The sequence below is a fragment of the Dendronephthya gigantea genome, unplaced genomic scaffold, assembly GCF_004324835.1.
Source record: "Dendronephthya gigantea isolate DGI-Jeju-01 unplaced genomic scaffold, DenGig_1.0 000013F, whole genome shotgun sequence".
NCBI lineage: Eukaryota > Metazoa > Cnidaria > Anthozoa > Malacalcyonacea > Nephtheidae > Dendronephthya > Dendronephthya gigantea.
This window is the reverse complement of record NW_021163023.1, coordinates 2,311,467-2,323,652: the sequence shown is the minus strand read 5'-3', so window position 1 is coordinate 2,323,652 and position 12,186 is coordinate 2,311,467. Positions and strand designations below refer to the sequence as shown.

The following is a 12,186-nucleotide window of genomic DNA, read 5'->3' as shown; positions in this document are numbered from 1 at the left end:
GTATAAATATATATATTATGTATATATAACCAAGCCGAGTCACATTTATTTATCAGTCTTTGCTTTTCTGTTTGTCATAGATAATGTTAATTTCAAATAGATAACGTAATAATCTTCACATAAATTCTTCATCTTTTGACGGAGTCTCCTGACCACTCAATTCAACACAAGAGCTTTGTGGATGAAAAACATTACAAATTTTACAATTCTAAGTTGGAATGGCAAATTTGTTAGATGTTCAGCGTTTTGTAGCTTTGAAGGCAGTCAGTTTTTGCACGAAAAATCGCTCCACAACTTCAGCGCAGCGATAGAAAGAAGAGTCTTTGGGGTTATAAAGACGACAGTTGTTGAAAATCTTTGAAACATCAGCTACAAAACATACAAGTCTTTTGTACGTCTTCGCCTGCATGTTATCCTGGATTTTTGACAAATCTGAAGAAAAAACAACAGCATATGAAAAATCACACCCTTAAAGGACGCACATGTTTGTGGCCAAAAGCTGTAGAATGTTCAAATAATTTTGCCCCTTTCCTAACTCAATAAAAGATAGACGATGGAATTTTCTTACCCATTGGTTCTTTGATAATGTTGAAATAATCAGGAGCCTCTTCTGGTCTAACTGGTTCCAGGAATGGCCACGCCATTTTGTGACACTAAAACATGAAAATATTCGCAGTGTTATACGTTTTGCTACAGATAAACTACTTTGCATGTTTGCAACTATCCATTGAATGGACTCCTCCATTCGCCATTAATCCTGCTTCTAATATTGTGAAATTTCCCCCGGGGTGCTACTGCCGTATACCTGTAATGAACGAACTATCCGTTTCAACGACTCATAGTCCTTGTCTGTCAGCGGCCTCTGGTCCTTGTTATCGGCATTGTTCTTACATTTTGGACATATATAACTTTCAATATTGTCAGCCTCGGTCTGTGTTATACCAACACAGCTACCATGAAACCATCCTTGACATCTGTCGCACCCAACGTAGAATCTGAACGAGAAAGATGGTAAGATTTAAGACTATTGAAATGCATTTGTAAGAGTCTCGTTTACCAGAGCCAGGCGACGGCTTCAAGGCGACTTACGAATCACTCAAAGAAATACTCACTTGGTTTCATCGTATGGTTGTCTACAGAGGCAGTAAAGTTCCTCTTCCTCGACAGTTTTTTGTTTCTGAATGCATTCGTTGCAGACATATTCGTTCAAAGCGTCAGCATCTTCCGAGGAGATACCAACACAGCGACCATGGAACCAGTTCTTACACAAATCACAACCAACGTAGAACCTGAAACATTGAACAGAATCTTCAAAACAAAACCACGTAGATACTTGCAATCTTTTCTAAAAACTGTTCTTCGCTGGTTCAGATATCATTCATCATTCAGCAACTTGCATAAAGCTATAAAGACCAATAATCCGTTTCATGCACTTTCCCGATATCTTCTATCGCCCGAACACACTCATTCGTCTGTTCACACTTAAATCCAATTTTGTCTGACCCATTCACTGCTGACGTATGGAATGTAATCTGTTATTGATAAAACCATACTGCATTGGCGTGAGTTGATTTGCTGCTCATATACAATACAAGTCCACAGACTATAAAACATCCATCAGAAGTGAATTGGAACGTCCGACAAAATTGGATCGTGTGAACAGACCTTTAGAAAACTTATCGAAGAAATGGATGAATATAATCGGAACGTACTCAGTATCATTATACGGTGTTTTACAAACGCAATACAACGGTCCCTCTTGCTTCAATCTCTTCCGAGGAACATACGGATATTCCTCGCCATCACTGCTATCACAGGGTCTCTTCCTCAACAAGGCCAGTTCTCCGTGAATTTGTTGAGTCATGTCTTTCTCCAACAAAGCTCGCTTTCTCATGATTTGTTTCTTCAAAGATTCTTTGCGTTTCTGCAAGAGGCTGTCCAGTTTCTGGCTGTTCAACCTCGCCATTTTCAACACCATGTTCTCCTCACGGAAACGTTTTCGCATCTCTTTGCGTTCCTCGTTTTTCTCATTTCTTTCGATTTTTTCAATTATTTGATCGAGAGTGCGTCGACACGCCGCCGTTCTGAATAAAATGGAAACATTGAGGAATGTGTTTAGTAGTAACACTGGATTAATAAGAGATTAAGAACCTCCAGGAAGAACAGTTTAGAACTGATAGAGCTATCCAGTATAAATAAAGTTAGTTTAGTTTAGGTTTCCTCCTGTAGTAACACTGGATCAATAAGAGATGATCCTTACTGGACCTCCAGGAAGAACAGTTTAGAACTGATAGAGCTATCCAGTATAAATAAAGTTAGTTTAGTTTAGGTTTCCTCCTGTAGTAACACTGGATCAATAAGAGATGATCCTTACTGGACCTCCAGGAAGAACAGTTTAGAACTGATAGAGCTATCCAATATAAATAAAGTTAGTTTAGTTTAGGTTTCCTCCTGTAGTAACACTGGATCAATAAGAGATGATCCTTGCTGGACCTCTAGGAAGAACAGTTTAAAACTGATACACTAGAACTATCCAGTATAAATAAAGTTAGTTTAGTTTAGGTTTCCTCCTGTAGTAACACTGCATCAATAAGAGATGATCCTTACTGGACCTCTAGGAAGAACAGTTTAGAACTGATAGAGCTATCCAGTATAAATAAAGTTAGTTTAGTTTAGGTTTCCTCCTGTAGTAACACTGGATCAATAAGAGATGATCCTTACTGGACCTCTAGGAAGAACAGTTTAGAACTGATAGAGCTATCTAGTATAAATAAAGTTAGTTTAGTAAAACATAGTCCCACCTGCTCAGTTCCTCACGACTCTCAGTAGTCAAGTACTTGGAGGCCATGGGATACATTGGTAAGGAATAATTCCTTCGAACAGTTTTCATTTTCTTCGCTTGTTTCACGGTATCTCTTGAGGTGTGTTTGAGGCGTTGACTCATGGCTGCCATTCTTGCAAGAGATTTGGTCGGCTGGGGTTGAGGGATCAGACTCATTGATATCGACTTCTTCACGCCTAGAGATGATAAAAATGGAAAAACATACCAAATCTGAATACGCCCAAATGGATAATTTAAAGGTACACCTTGGGAATCCAAATGCATTTCTGGGGCCGGTTGTTCAAAGCAATGTAAATGTAAAGCAAATCTTTACATTAATATTTTCAATCGCTTGTTTACAAAGTTGAATATCTTTTTCCATAAATATTTTCTGGACGGACAAGGTTTAAAACGAACAGTGGTTCAAAGGCACTTAACCAAAACAGTCGATTAAAATTTAACCCAGAGTTAGCGCTAACCCAGCTTTGAACAACCGGCCCGAGGATGTTTGAAATAGTCGAGCAAGCTTGATGCGCACCTGGTGTTCCCGCGTTTTCTGTCCTTTGAAGATTGGCCAGAATTTCATTGGTTCCTGGTGTCACCCGAGGGTTGGCCTGAGGTCTTGGAAACAGCACTCTCTGCGTGGCCTGTTGCGGGAACTTCACAAGAGGACTGGACACTGTGACGCTTGGTTTGACATCAAGTTTTCCCGCCTTTTGCAGCTTGCGTTTCTCTCGCATGAGCTGCTGTTGTTGCTGTATCTGTAGCTGAGTTCTTCTCACTAAATCAGCCTTCATTTCAAACTGTTTCTTCGCGTATTCCTCCTGGAGCTGTTTCTCGCGAATCAAGGCTCTTTCTCGTTCGATTTTCTCGCAGTATTGTCGCACTTCCCATAACTCGAGCTTTTCCTGGAGAAAATATGAGAATTTGTTTGGAAACGTTGATGTAATATGCCGAGATATTCATCCTATGGCGTTTTGTAAAACTTTGCTCAGAATTCGCACTGGAGGATAACTACAATCCTGAACTAAAATTGAACCTCACACATATTGTTATTTTAACAGATTTTGCCTATAATTTTAGCATGCCAATCAATATTCCCATCCTAACTGCTTTACTCGGAAAGGGAGATGATGATAGGGAAGGGTCCTCCCTACCCCAGTATATCCCTAAGTACCCCAGCATATCCCTAAATACCTACTTCAGCACACCAGGCTTCAATGACTTTGGGTACCAGGGGTGCGTCTGGTTCGGTCTCGTACGTATACAAGGACTGTACTTTAGGTCTCAGCTCGCGACCACTTTTCGTGTGGGTCGGGGCGGGTGGGGGTTTCACAATACTGGAGGGCGCACTCAGGGTCCTGATCGTCTTTCGGACACGGTACTGCACACGTAAACCATCGTTACTCATGAATTTACGATCTGTGATTTCCGTCGTTATCGTTCCTGTGAAAAAATTGTTCAAAGAATGAAGAATAAATCCTGAGTCAGGCTTTTATATTACCATCCAGGGATTATCGCGGATTAGAGAAGGGGATTAAGAGATAAGATTAAGATAAACCTCAAGACAAAGATATCAAAATATCAGGGTTTAATGAGGCAGCAAAAGGCCAATTTTCTTCTTTTGAAAGATGCAAGCGAGCGGATAGTTATGAATGCTCTGGGGAATAAATGTCCTTATTCGAACATTCGTAACTTACTCACTCCCTCACATCACTCAAAAGACGAAAATCGCATTATACCTGAGCTTGTCTTGAGTGTATTGCTGCTTCCCCGAGGAGGTCGAATATTCATTTCATCCCACTTCATGCTTGCATTAAGTATCCGGGTTTGAATAGCCGCTGCTGCTAAGGTGCGTATGCTCTGCGTTCGGTATCTCCACGCGGTCATGAGCGAGGGACGAGGAAAGTCCTGGGGATAATTGAGGCTGTTCCACTTCGTGCTATAATGAAAACCTTGGACTTCTTTAAGGCCGCCACGCCGAGCCAAGGCTCGAACCATATTCTTGTCCAAAACAAACACACTTTTTCTACTACATCGTCTTTTCCATTTCCTCAAGCTTAGGTTTATTAGGACTTTGGGATCCTTAATAACGGCGTGTCGCATTGGGAAGTTCTCCATGGCAGGCTTGGCTGGAGTGCTTGTGGTTTGAGAAGGAGTAGTGGTACTCTTGGGTGTCACCGCGGTTTTACTGGTAACAGTACTTGCTGGTACAGCTTTACTAACGGTGGTAACTTTCGATGAACTTACTACAGATGGTGATCCCTTTCCGCGTGGAAATGTCATTCGTATTACCTTTGTTCCTGATAGATTGGGCGAGGCTAGGACCTGACCTTGTGATCCTAGGACGGTTCCGCTTGGAAGGTTGCTGATTACGATCCGTTGCGCGGGAGCAATAGGGGTGAGGGGCTTCCCTTGGCTTACCCCGGTGTGAACAACCTGGGTGTTTTTCAACACCCCTGGTATGACTGGATGACCAGGGACTGTTTGTAGTATCAGGCGAACTGGCGACGAAATCTGCCCACTTTGCATCACGGCAACCGGTCTGACAGGTTCTGTTGAGGACTTTATACCTGTCACACTGGTTGTAGCAGGTTCTGGTTTTATAATCACCTTTCCTTCGGAGGTGGAGATGGAAGCAGCGACGCCGGTCAAAAGAGCTTTACCCGCGTCTGATTCTTTCATCAACTCATCTGCGATAAATTTCAGGACCTTCTCCGGTGTGAGACTGTTTAGTCCAATTCCTGACGTCTCAATCCTGACCGTACTCACTGAACTCGGTAAAGACGCGGTTGTGGTTGTCTGTGATGCGGAAGCTTGCGACGGAGCTGCGGATATCTGCGTTACGGATGCCTGGGACGCGGCAGGTTGAGATGAGTTAGCGGGAGCTTTAGTTGCGACCGCTTGTGACGAGGGTGTCTTAGTGGTAGAGTTTTGAGATGCGGGGGCTACAGATTTGGTAGCGGATACCAGCGATACGGTTGTAGAGACTTGAGTTGTGGTTGAAGTGGATTTGACGACTTCACTTGATGGCATTGATACTGTGCTTTCTTTCTGTTGTTTACCAATTCTGGGATCAGCAAAAGACATCGGGACCTCCTCTTTAGTACCACTTGTATTTTCACTGGTTGATGACGCATCTTTATTTACTTCATTAAGTTGTTCCTTGGGATCATCGACTTCCATCTTCTCCACAACTGCAGGGTCTTTTCCCGCAGTTCCCTGTGATGAATCAGAGTTCGTATCGTTCTTGGAACACGACGAGGTCTCATCTTTGTTATCGCATGGATCAGCAATCTCTTTCTCTTTCTGTGAATCGTTTTCAACTACGTTGACGTCAGATTCCATCTTAGAAGAGTCTTCTTTAGTATCCACAGTGTCGATCACATCTACGTCCATTTTTTCATTTGCACTGGCAACCACTTCATTGCCTATGGGAAGATCGCGTTTTGTATTCGACAGTTCTGACTCGATGTGATTTGGTGTTTCTGTCTCATTCCCGCTACCATCATTGTTGTCTGTACCAGACAAAGACTTCTCTCCAGCAGAGCTGCCAGGATCTGTACCATCAATTTGACCAGAACAACCATCACTTTTGGAACCACTGGGGGTGCAATTACTGGTTAAATCACCAAGAATTTTACCAGCGGTTTGTTCTGTATTCCCACACTGCATAGTCACACTGCTGCTGTTATTGACAGCAGATTTGTTTGGTTCTACAGACTCGTCAAAGATCATCGCTGGTAGTGTGGACGAGACTGGTGGAAGAGTACAGTAAGTTGAAGATACAGTGGAGTTGAGGGAGGTTCTTGTGGAGGAAGAGACAGTGTCTGTATTTGAAACTATCGGTACATTGGTGACTGATGAGAGTACTGGTTGGTTACTTGTAGGCTGGTCACTGGTTGGCTGGTCACTAACTGGCTGGCTACTGGTTGGTTGGCCACTGGTTGGTTGGTCACTGGTTGGTTGATTACTGGATGGCTGGCTACTGGTTGGTTGGTCACTGGTAGGTTGGTCACTGGTTGGTTGGCCACTCGTTGGTTGGCCACTGGTTGGTTGGTCACTGGGTGGTTGGTTACTGGATGGCTGGCTACTGGTTGGTTGGTCACTGGTTGGTTGGTCACTGGTTGGTTGGTCACTGGTTGGTTGGCCACTGGTTGGTTGGCCACTGGTTGGTTGGCCACTGGTTGGTTGGCCACTGGTTGGTTGGCCACTGGTTGGTTGGTCACTGGTTGGTTGGTTACTGGCTGGCTGGTCATCGGTTGGCTGATCACTGGTTGGTTGGTTACTGGCTGGCTGGTCATTGGTTGGCTGGTCACTGGTTGGCTGGTTTCTAGATAGTTGGTCACTGGTTGATCCTTGACTAGAGAGCACCAAATGATCAGTTGGGGTTGTCGTTTGATTGACATCTCTTGACGCTGTAGACACTGGAGCATCACCATCAATGGTTGCAGGTGGATTACTTGAACTTTCTGTTGAGGTATTTGTTGTTGTAGCTGATACAGTTGTGCTGGGTATAGGTGGGTTTGAGACTTGGACTGGTGGGTTGACAGTTGTGGAGGATTCTGAAGAGGTGGACTGCAGTGTAGTTGAAATAGGAGGTGGGGTGGATGTAGCAGGTGGGAGCATATTTGATTGCACCTGTGCAGTTGCAGATGTGACTGGAGTGCTCGTTACAGCTGCGGTTCCTTGAGAAATACTGTTTGATATGGTTGTGGTTGCCACAGGGATCTTGGAAGAAGATATCGACTTTTCTGGAAGACCAGCATTGGGTTTTATATCCGTGGTAGGTGAGGGTGTTGTCTGTACGACATCGACGTTGGCGTGTGTTTTTTTGTAATTGGGTGTCTCAGTCCACTTGGTAAGGATCGGAAGAGGGACCTGGAACTGGTGACCGACCCTACAGTGGAAATACCAGTCACAGTCTGTGTTTGTGTTGGGGCACTGCTGAGTGACTGTCCTGCTGATGAAACGCTGGTAGCAGATGGAGGAGAGGTTACAACTGTAGACGTTACACTACCAGAGGTTACAGCTGTACTAACTGATGTTGCAACTGTAGTACTAGCTGTGGTCTGTGTCCTTCCAGGCTGAGCACTACTACCACTGACTCCAATCTGATTTGCATTTACCATGACGCCACCACGTGCTTTCGCCGTGCTCACGGTGCTGCCGACACGTGTTTGGCTCGTGCTGCTTGCCTGCACATCTCCTGCCTTTGATGACTTCACTTTCTTGGCCTCCAACACAATTTTATGTTTCTTAACCAGCTTTCGTTTCAAAGCCTTGTCGAAGGTTTTCTCAAACTTCGCGATTTTTGCAGCTCGTTCGTCCTTCGTAATAGGATCGAGAAGCTTCCGCTTGCGGTTTTGACTGACCCACTCCCATCCCCCACCACCGTAGATTCGATACTCCTCCCCCCTGTGTTTCCAAATTTGGTGGTTCGGTAGCCAGGAGTAGTACTTGGGACCATGGGCTGAAAAAAGGGAAACAGTTTTCAATGCGGTTGAACACATGACTAGCTAGAAAATAGCATATGGATTAGTATGGATTTGACTTCCTCCACAAGAACCACACTATCTTATGAGGAAATCAATGAAAGACGGAAATTCTATCAGATTCCTTCATCACATACTTGGTCAGCTAAAGGCAGTTAAAATAGGCAAAAGGTAATGGAGATCTGAACCTTTGAGACCCAAGACAGCAAAGATTGCCTTGGGTTCGTGCACAGCTAGCGATATCCCCGGCCCATTCTGATGCATGAAATCTGATTCTATGATATTCTAGGATATTTAAAATATCGCATGGAAAACGTCAGCATTAAAACAGCATCAGCTACTGCTGAAGTCACTATATCAGAAAGACCCTAGCACACTAAAATTTGATCGAAGAATGAAAAATGACACGACAAAATTCTTTACCTATCAACTTTCTATCTTCTTCACATCATCCTCCTCTTCTTTCACCGGTTTCTTCAATGCTCCTGTTTTCGACTCCGTTAAATTTCTAAAGAACTCAAGATGTCCAACGGCGTCGTTGCAAACACTCCGCATCACGACCGGCTTGATGAAACTTTCAAAAAAGGTCAAAACGGACGCGAACTCGGCAGCTGTGCGACTCATGTGAACGGCTTTGACCCAGGTCGAACGCTGTACGGGCCACATCGGATGCATAAACGCCGTAGGTATGGAGGTCTCCAGCGTGACTATGGAACATCTTAAGGTAAGCAAGATCCTCTCAAGACCACCAATGATGGACCCGGTGTAGTTGTATTCAGCTAAATTGAACTTGGTGGATATCCCTCGTTTGCGATCTCGTTCCTCTTGCGCTTGCTGCTTGTTCTTCGCGAGAATGTTGCTGGAGAATTGATTAACGTACTGTTCGTAGGTCTTCTCCATCCCCAGCTTAAACAGCGGCCGTTCTTTCTTAACTTCTTGGATCTTAATGCCCACAGATTTGTTCATACCTATCGTGACGCTGGAAGCACTGCCTGTCGCCGTTGGTAAGCCATTATGCCCGACAATTTTAACCGTGCCAGATGCGTTGCTTTGATTCGAAACCGAATTGGCTTGAACTTTGCCCGCCGTGGAAACAGGAGTGGTAGGTTTTGTACACCCCACCAAAGTGACTGTTTGAACTTTGGAAGTTTTCGCGGATGTGGTTCCAATTTTACTGTTTTCAGATTTTGAGGCTGTTGAACTTTGACCAGGAGTTGACACAGTTTGCCCGGAGGATGCGACTGACGCTTTCGTTTTAAGGTTATCAGAGTTTGTTTTAACTGGATTCTCAAGTGTTTTAGTGGATGCTTCGCTGGCATCCTCTACTGGGCCATCCTTAGAAATTCCAGTGGTCTTCTTCTCTTTTGTACTTTGTTTACCCCCAGACAAATCAGCAGCTTTCGAAACATCCGTTGCGTTTTCACCTGAAGTGCTCTTGGATAGCAAGCTAGCAGAGTTACTGTTTGAAACATCTTGAGCCTGTTCTTTAGTATCGTTAGGTTTCTCTGAGTTGGAGGCTGTTTTCGAGGATTTGCAGCTATTTTGCTGTTCACTTCAGGAGCAGCCGTTTTCTTGATTTCTGCTTTTGGTTTTTTCATGTCTTCCACGGAAGATTTGCCTTGTGAATCTGGAAATACAATTGCATGGTATTATAACTAATATAGAAACGCTTACATACATTCACAAGGGGTAGGGCTACATGTGTGATTGCAGGTCACTGTGATACATCCTTACTATACATTCTTACTCACTTTCACTATCAGCAGTATCCACAGCACAGCTCTTTTCAGCATCACACTTGCCATCCTTCGAGTCCCCATCCACAGGTGTATTCGAGGCATCCTTTGCTAACGCAGGAGTTGTTTCTGCCAACGTTTCTTGCCAAGAAATTATCTTCTCTTTCACCGAATCATCGGATATGAAATTCAATTTTGGCACCAGGTTAAACTTTGGAATACCTTCAAAACAACAACATAGGAAAAAGTGGAATTCTGGATTAGAATGTCTAAATTTTGAAATGGAAAAATGTTGAAAAGGGATAAAAACTGAATCACATTCAGAGGGGTGGAGCTACCTACACCTTTGCAACTATACACATGTACCTTTTTCATCAAATATAACTGTTCCAGTCTTGGGTTCAGATTTCGCATGAAATCTCAGATCTTCATCTAAAGCAGATTTTTTATCTTCTGAAAAGAACAAGATGGAATTTTGTGAAACTTCTCCCAAATGTTTTTGTCAATCTTTTAATGTAGTATTTGCTACTCTCTACAATACTCACCTTTGAAGTTGTCTGTAAGTTCTTTGGTGATTCCCATGTGAAGAATGATCTCATCGTACCAACCTTTAATTCCAGCCACCAATCTACTCTCATCACCATCGCGCTCAAGGTAATGTAACAATTCGTCCAATTGCGATGGAGTGCTGTAGTAATATGTCTCATTTCCCCCCTCTCTGTAAAAGAAATCATTTGTTTTCAATGTTTTAAAAAAAACTTTTCATGGGGTGGGTGAAACATTTCATGTCTAAGAATTGAAGAATTGGCACCCTGGTGGACATATTTCACATAGAAATTATTAGTAATATTTTAGGGCAATATTGTTACAGGAATGATGAAGTCTATGTAAACTTACACAAAGATCCTTCTAGTCAAGAACCAGTACTTCCTTCCAATTCTATCAACGCCTATTGGTGAATTTCTGTAACTCTTCATCACATCGCCTGGAAAGTCGCAGTCCGTAACACCTTGTACTCGGTCAACCGTACACAGAGGACACAGCCAATCACCTTGCGGAACCTCTTCCAAGGGCGGTTTAAGACAATGAAGGTGAAACACAGCCGGACATGATTCACAACAAAGCAGATCACCCATCTTAGAGCAGTTCCGGCAATGATCCTCAGATTGGAACATACCCTCGTTGAGGATATCTTCTCTAACCGCATTTGATGATAGAAACTGTTCGGTCAACTTGCGTAAAACCTCGAGCTTTTTCTCAACCGAGACTAATGGGTAATCACCACCATTAATACACAAGCCAGTATTTCCAAATTCCGAGTTGGCTTTCACATAACTCCGCACAACCTCAGGCCATGTGAATGTATCAAGGAAATATAAAAACAAATTGATACTTTCTTTCTCATCATGTGCCGCAAAACTGTAGGCGTTTGATTCATCCTCTGTAATTATAGCTCTAATGAGATTAAGGTGGATCTGATCCATGAGTACCGACTTTTCATTTGCAATCAGCGCTGCGGCAAAATCCTCTAACCTGAAAGGGGACAGCCTGAGAATTCTTCCAAAATGTCTTAAAACTTCATAAACTCCAAGAGCGTTCATAACATGTTTGTTTGGAATTAGAAGGTCATCAGAGGATGGAGGCAGTGCTAGGTCTTTGACTTCGGGAAGCTCGATAAAATCAAACGTTTTAACACGACAGTTCTGGTAGTAGCTTTCATTAGATATGTGGCTCACCTCTGTATTCCGACTACAGCCAGATTCAGCACTATAATCAGAATCATCGCCCTCAGAATCAGACGAGCTTTGAATCATACACTGGTATTTATACGGCTGTGCTTTTCCTTGGTTGCGTGTTTTGATATTCCTCGAGGCGCTTGAACCCGCCGTATCCGCGACAGAATTCGTCGCATCGCCATTTTGCCCGCTCTTGGCCGCTTTTCCTCGCTTGCCCTTGGCCTCGCTCCGGCCTTTACGGCGTCCTTTTGCCATATTCTCCGCAAATTTCGTAGCAGAAATGCCCTCCGAGCTACGCTCCCTCCCTGGCGCTCGTAGATGGCACGTTTCCTGTATTTTTCAAGCTCATTTTTACTATTTTTAAATCGCAAATGTCACGGCCTCCATTTTTTCTTGGC

General features: G+C 43.5%; 1 protein-coding gene across 1 annotated transcript; it reads right to left on the bottom strand.

Moving 5' to 3' along the window:
* Positions 1 to 33: 33 nt before the first annotated feature.
* LOC114519441 (nucleosome-remodeling factor subunit BPTF-like) lies at positions 34 to 12,184 on the bottom strand. Its single transcript, XM_028539566.1, is given in 16 exon segments — positions 34 to 432; positions 569 to 653; positions 806 to 995; positions 1,113 to 1,289; positions 1,713 to 2,084; positions 2,802 to 3,018; positions 3,360 to 3,729; positions 4,023 to 4,267; positions 4,564 to 7,520; positions 7,631 to 8,294; positions 8,745 to 9,711; positions 9,714 to 9,943; positions 10,068 to 10,274; positions 10,419 to 10,505; positions 10,598 to 10,770; positions 10,950 to 12,184. Coding segments are annotated over 16 exon segments (8,229 nt in total). The 5' UTR covers positions 12,044 to 12,184; the 3' UTR covers positions 34 to 238.
* Positions 12,185 to 12,186: the final 2 nt, after the last annotated feature.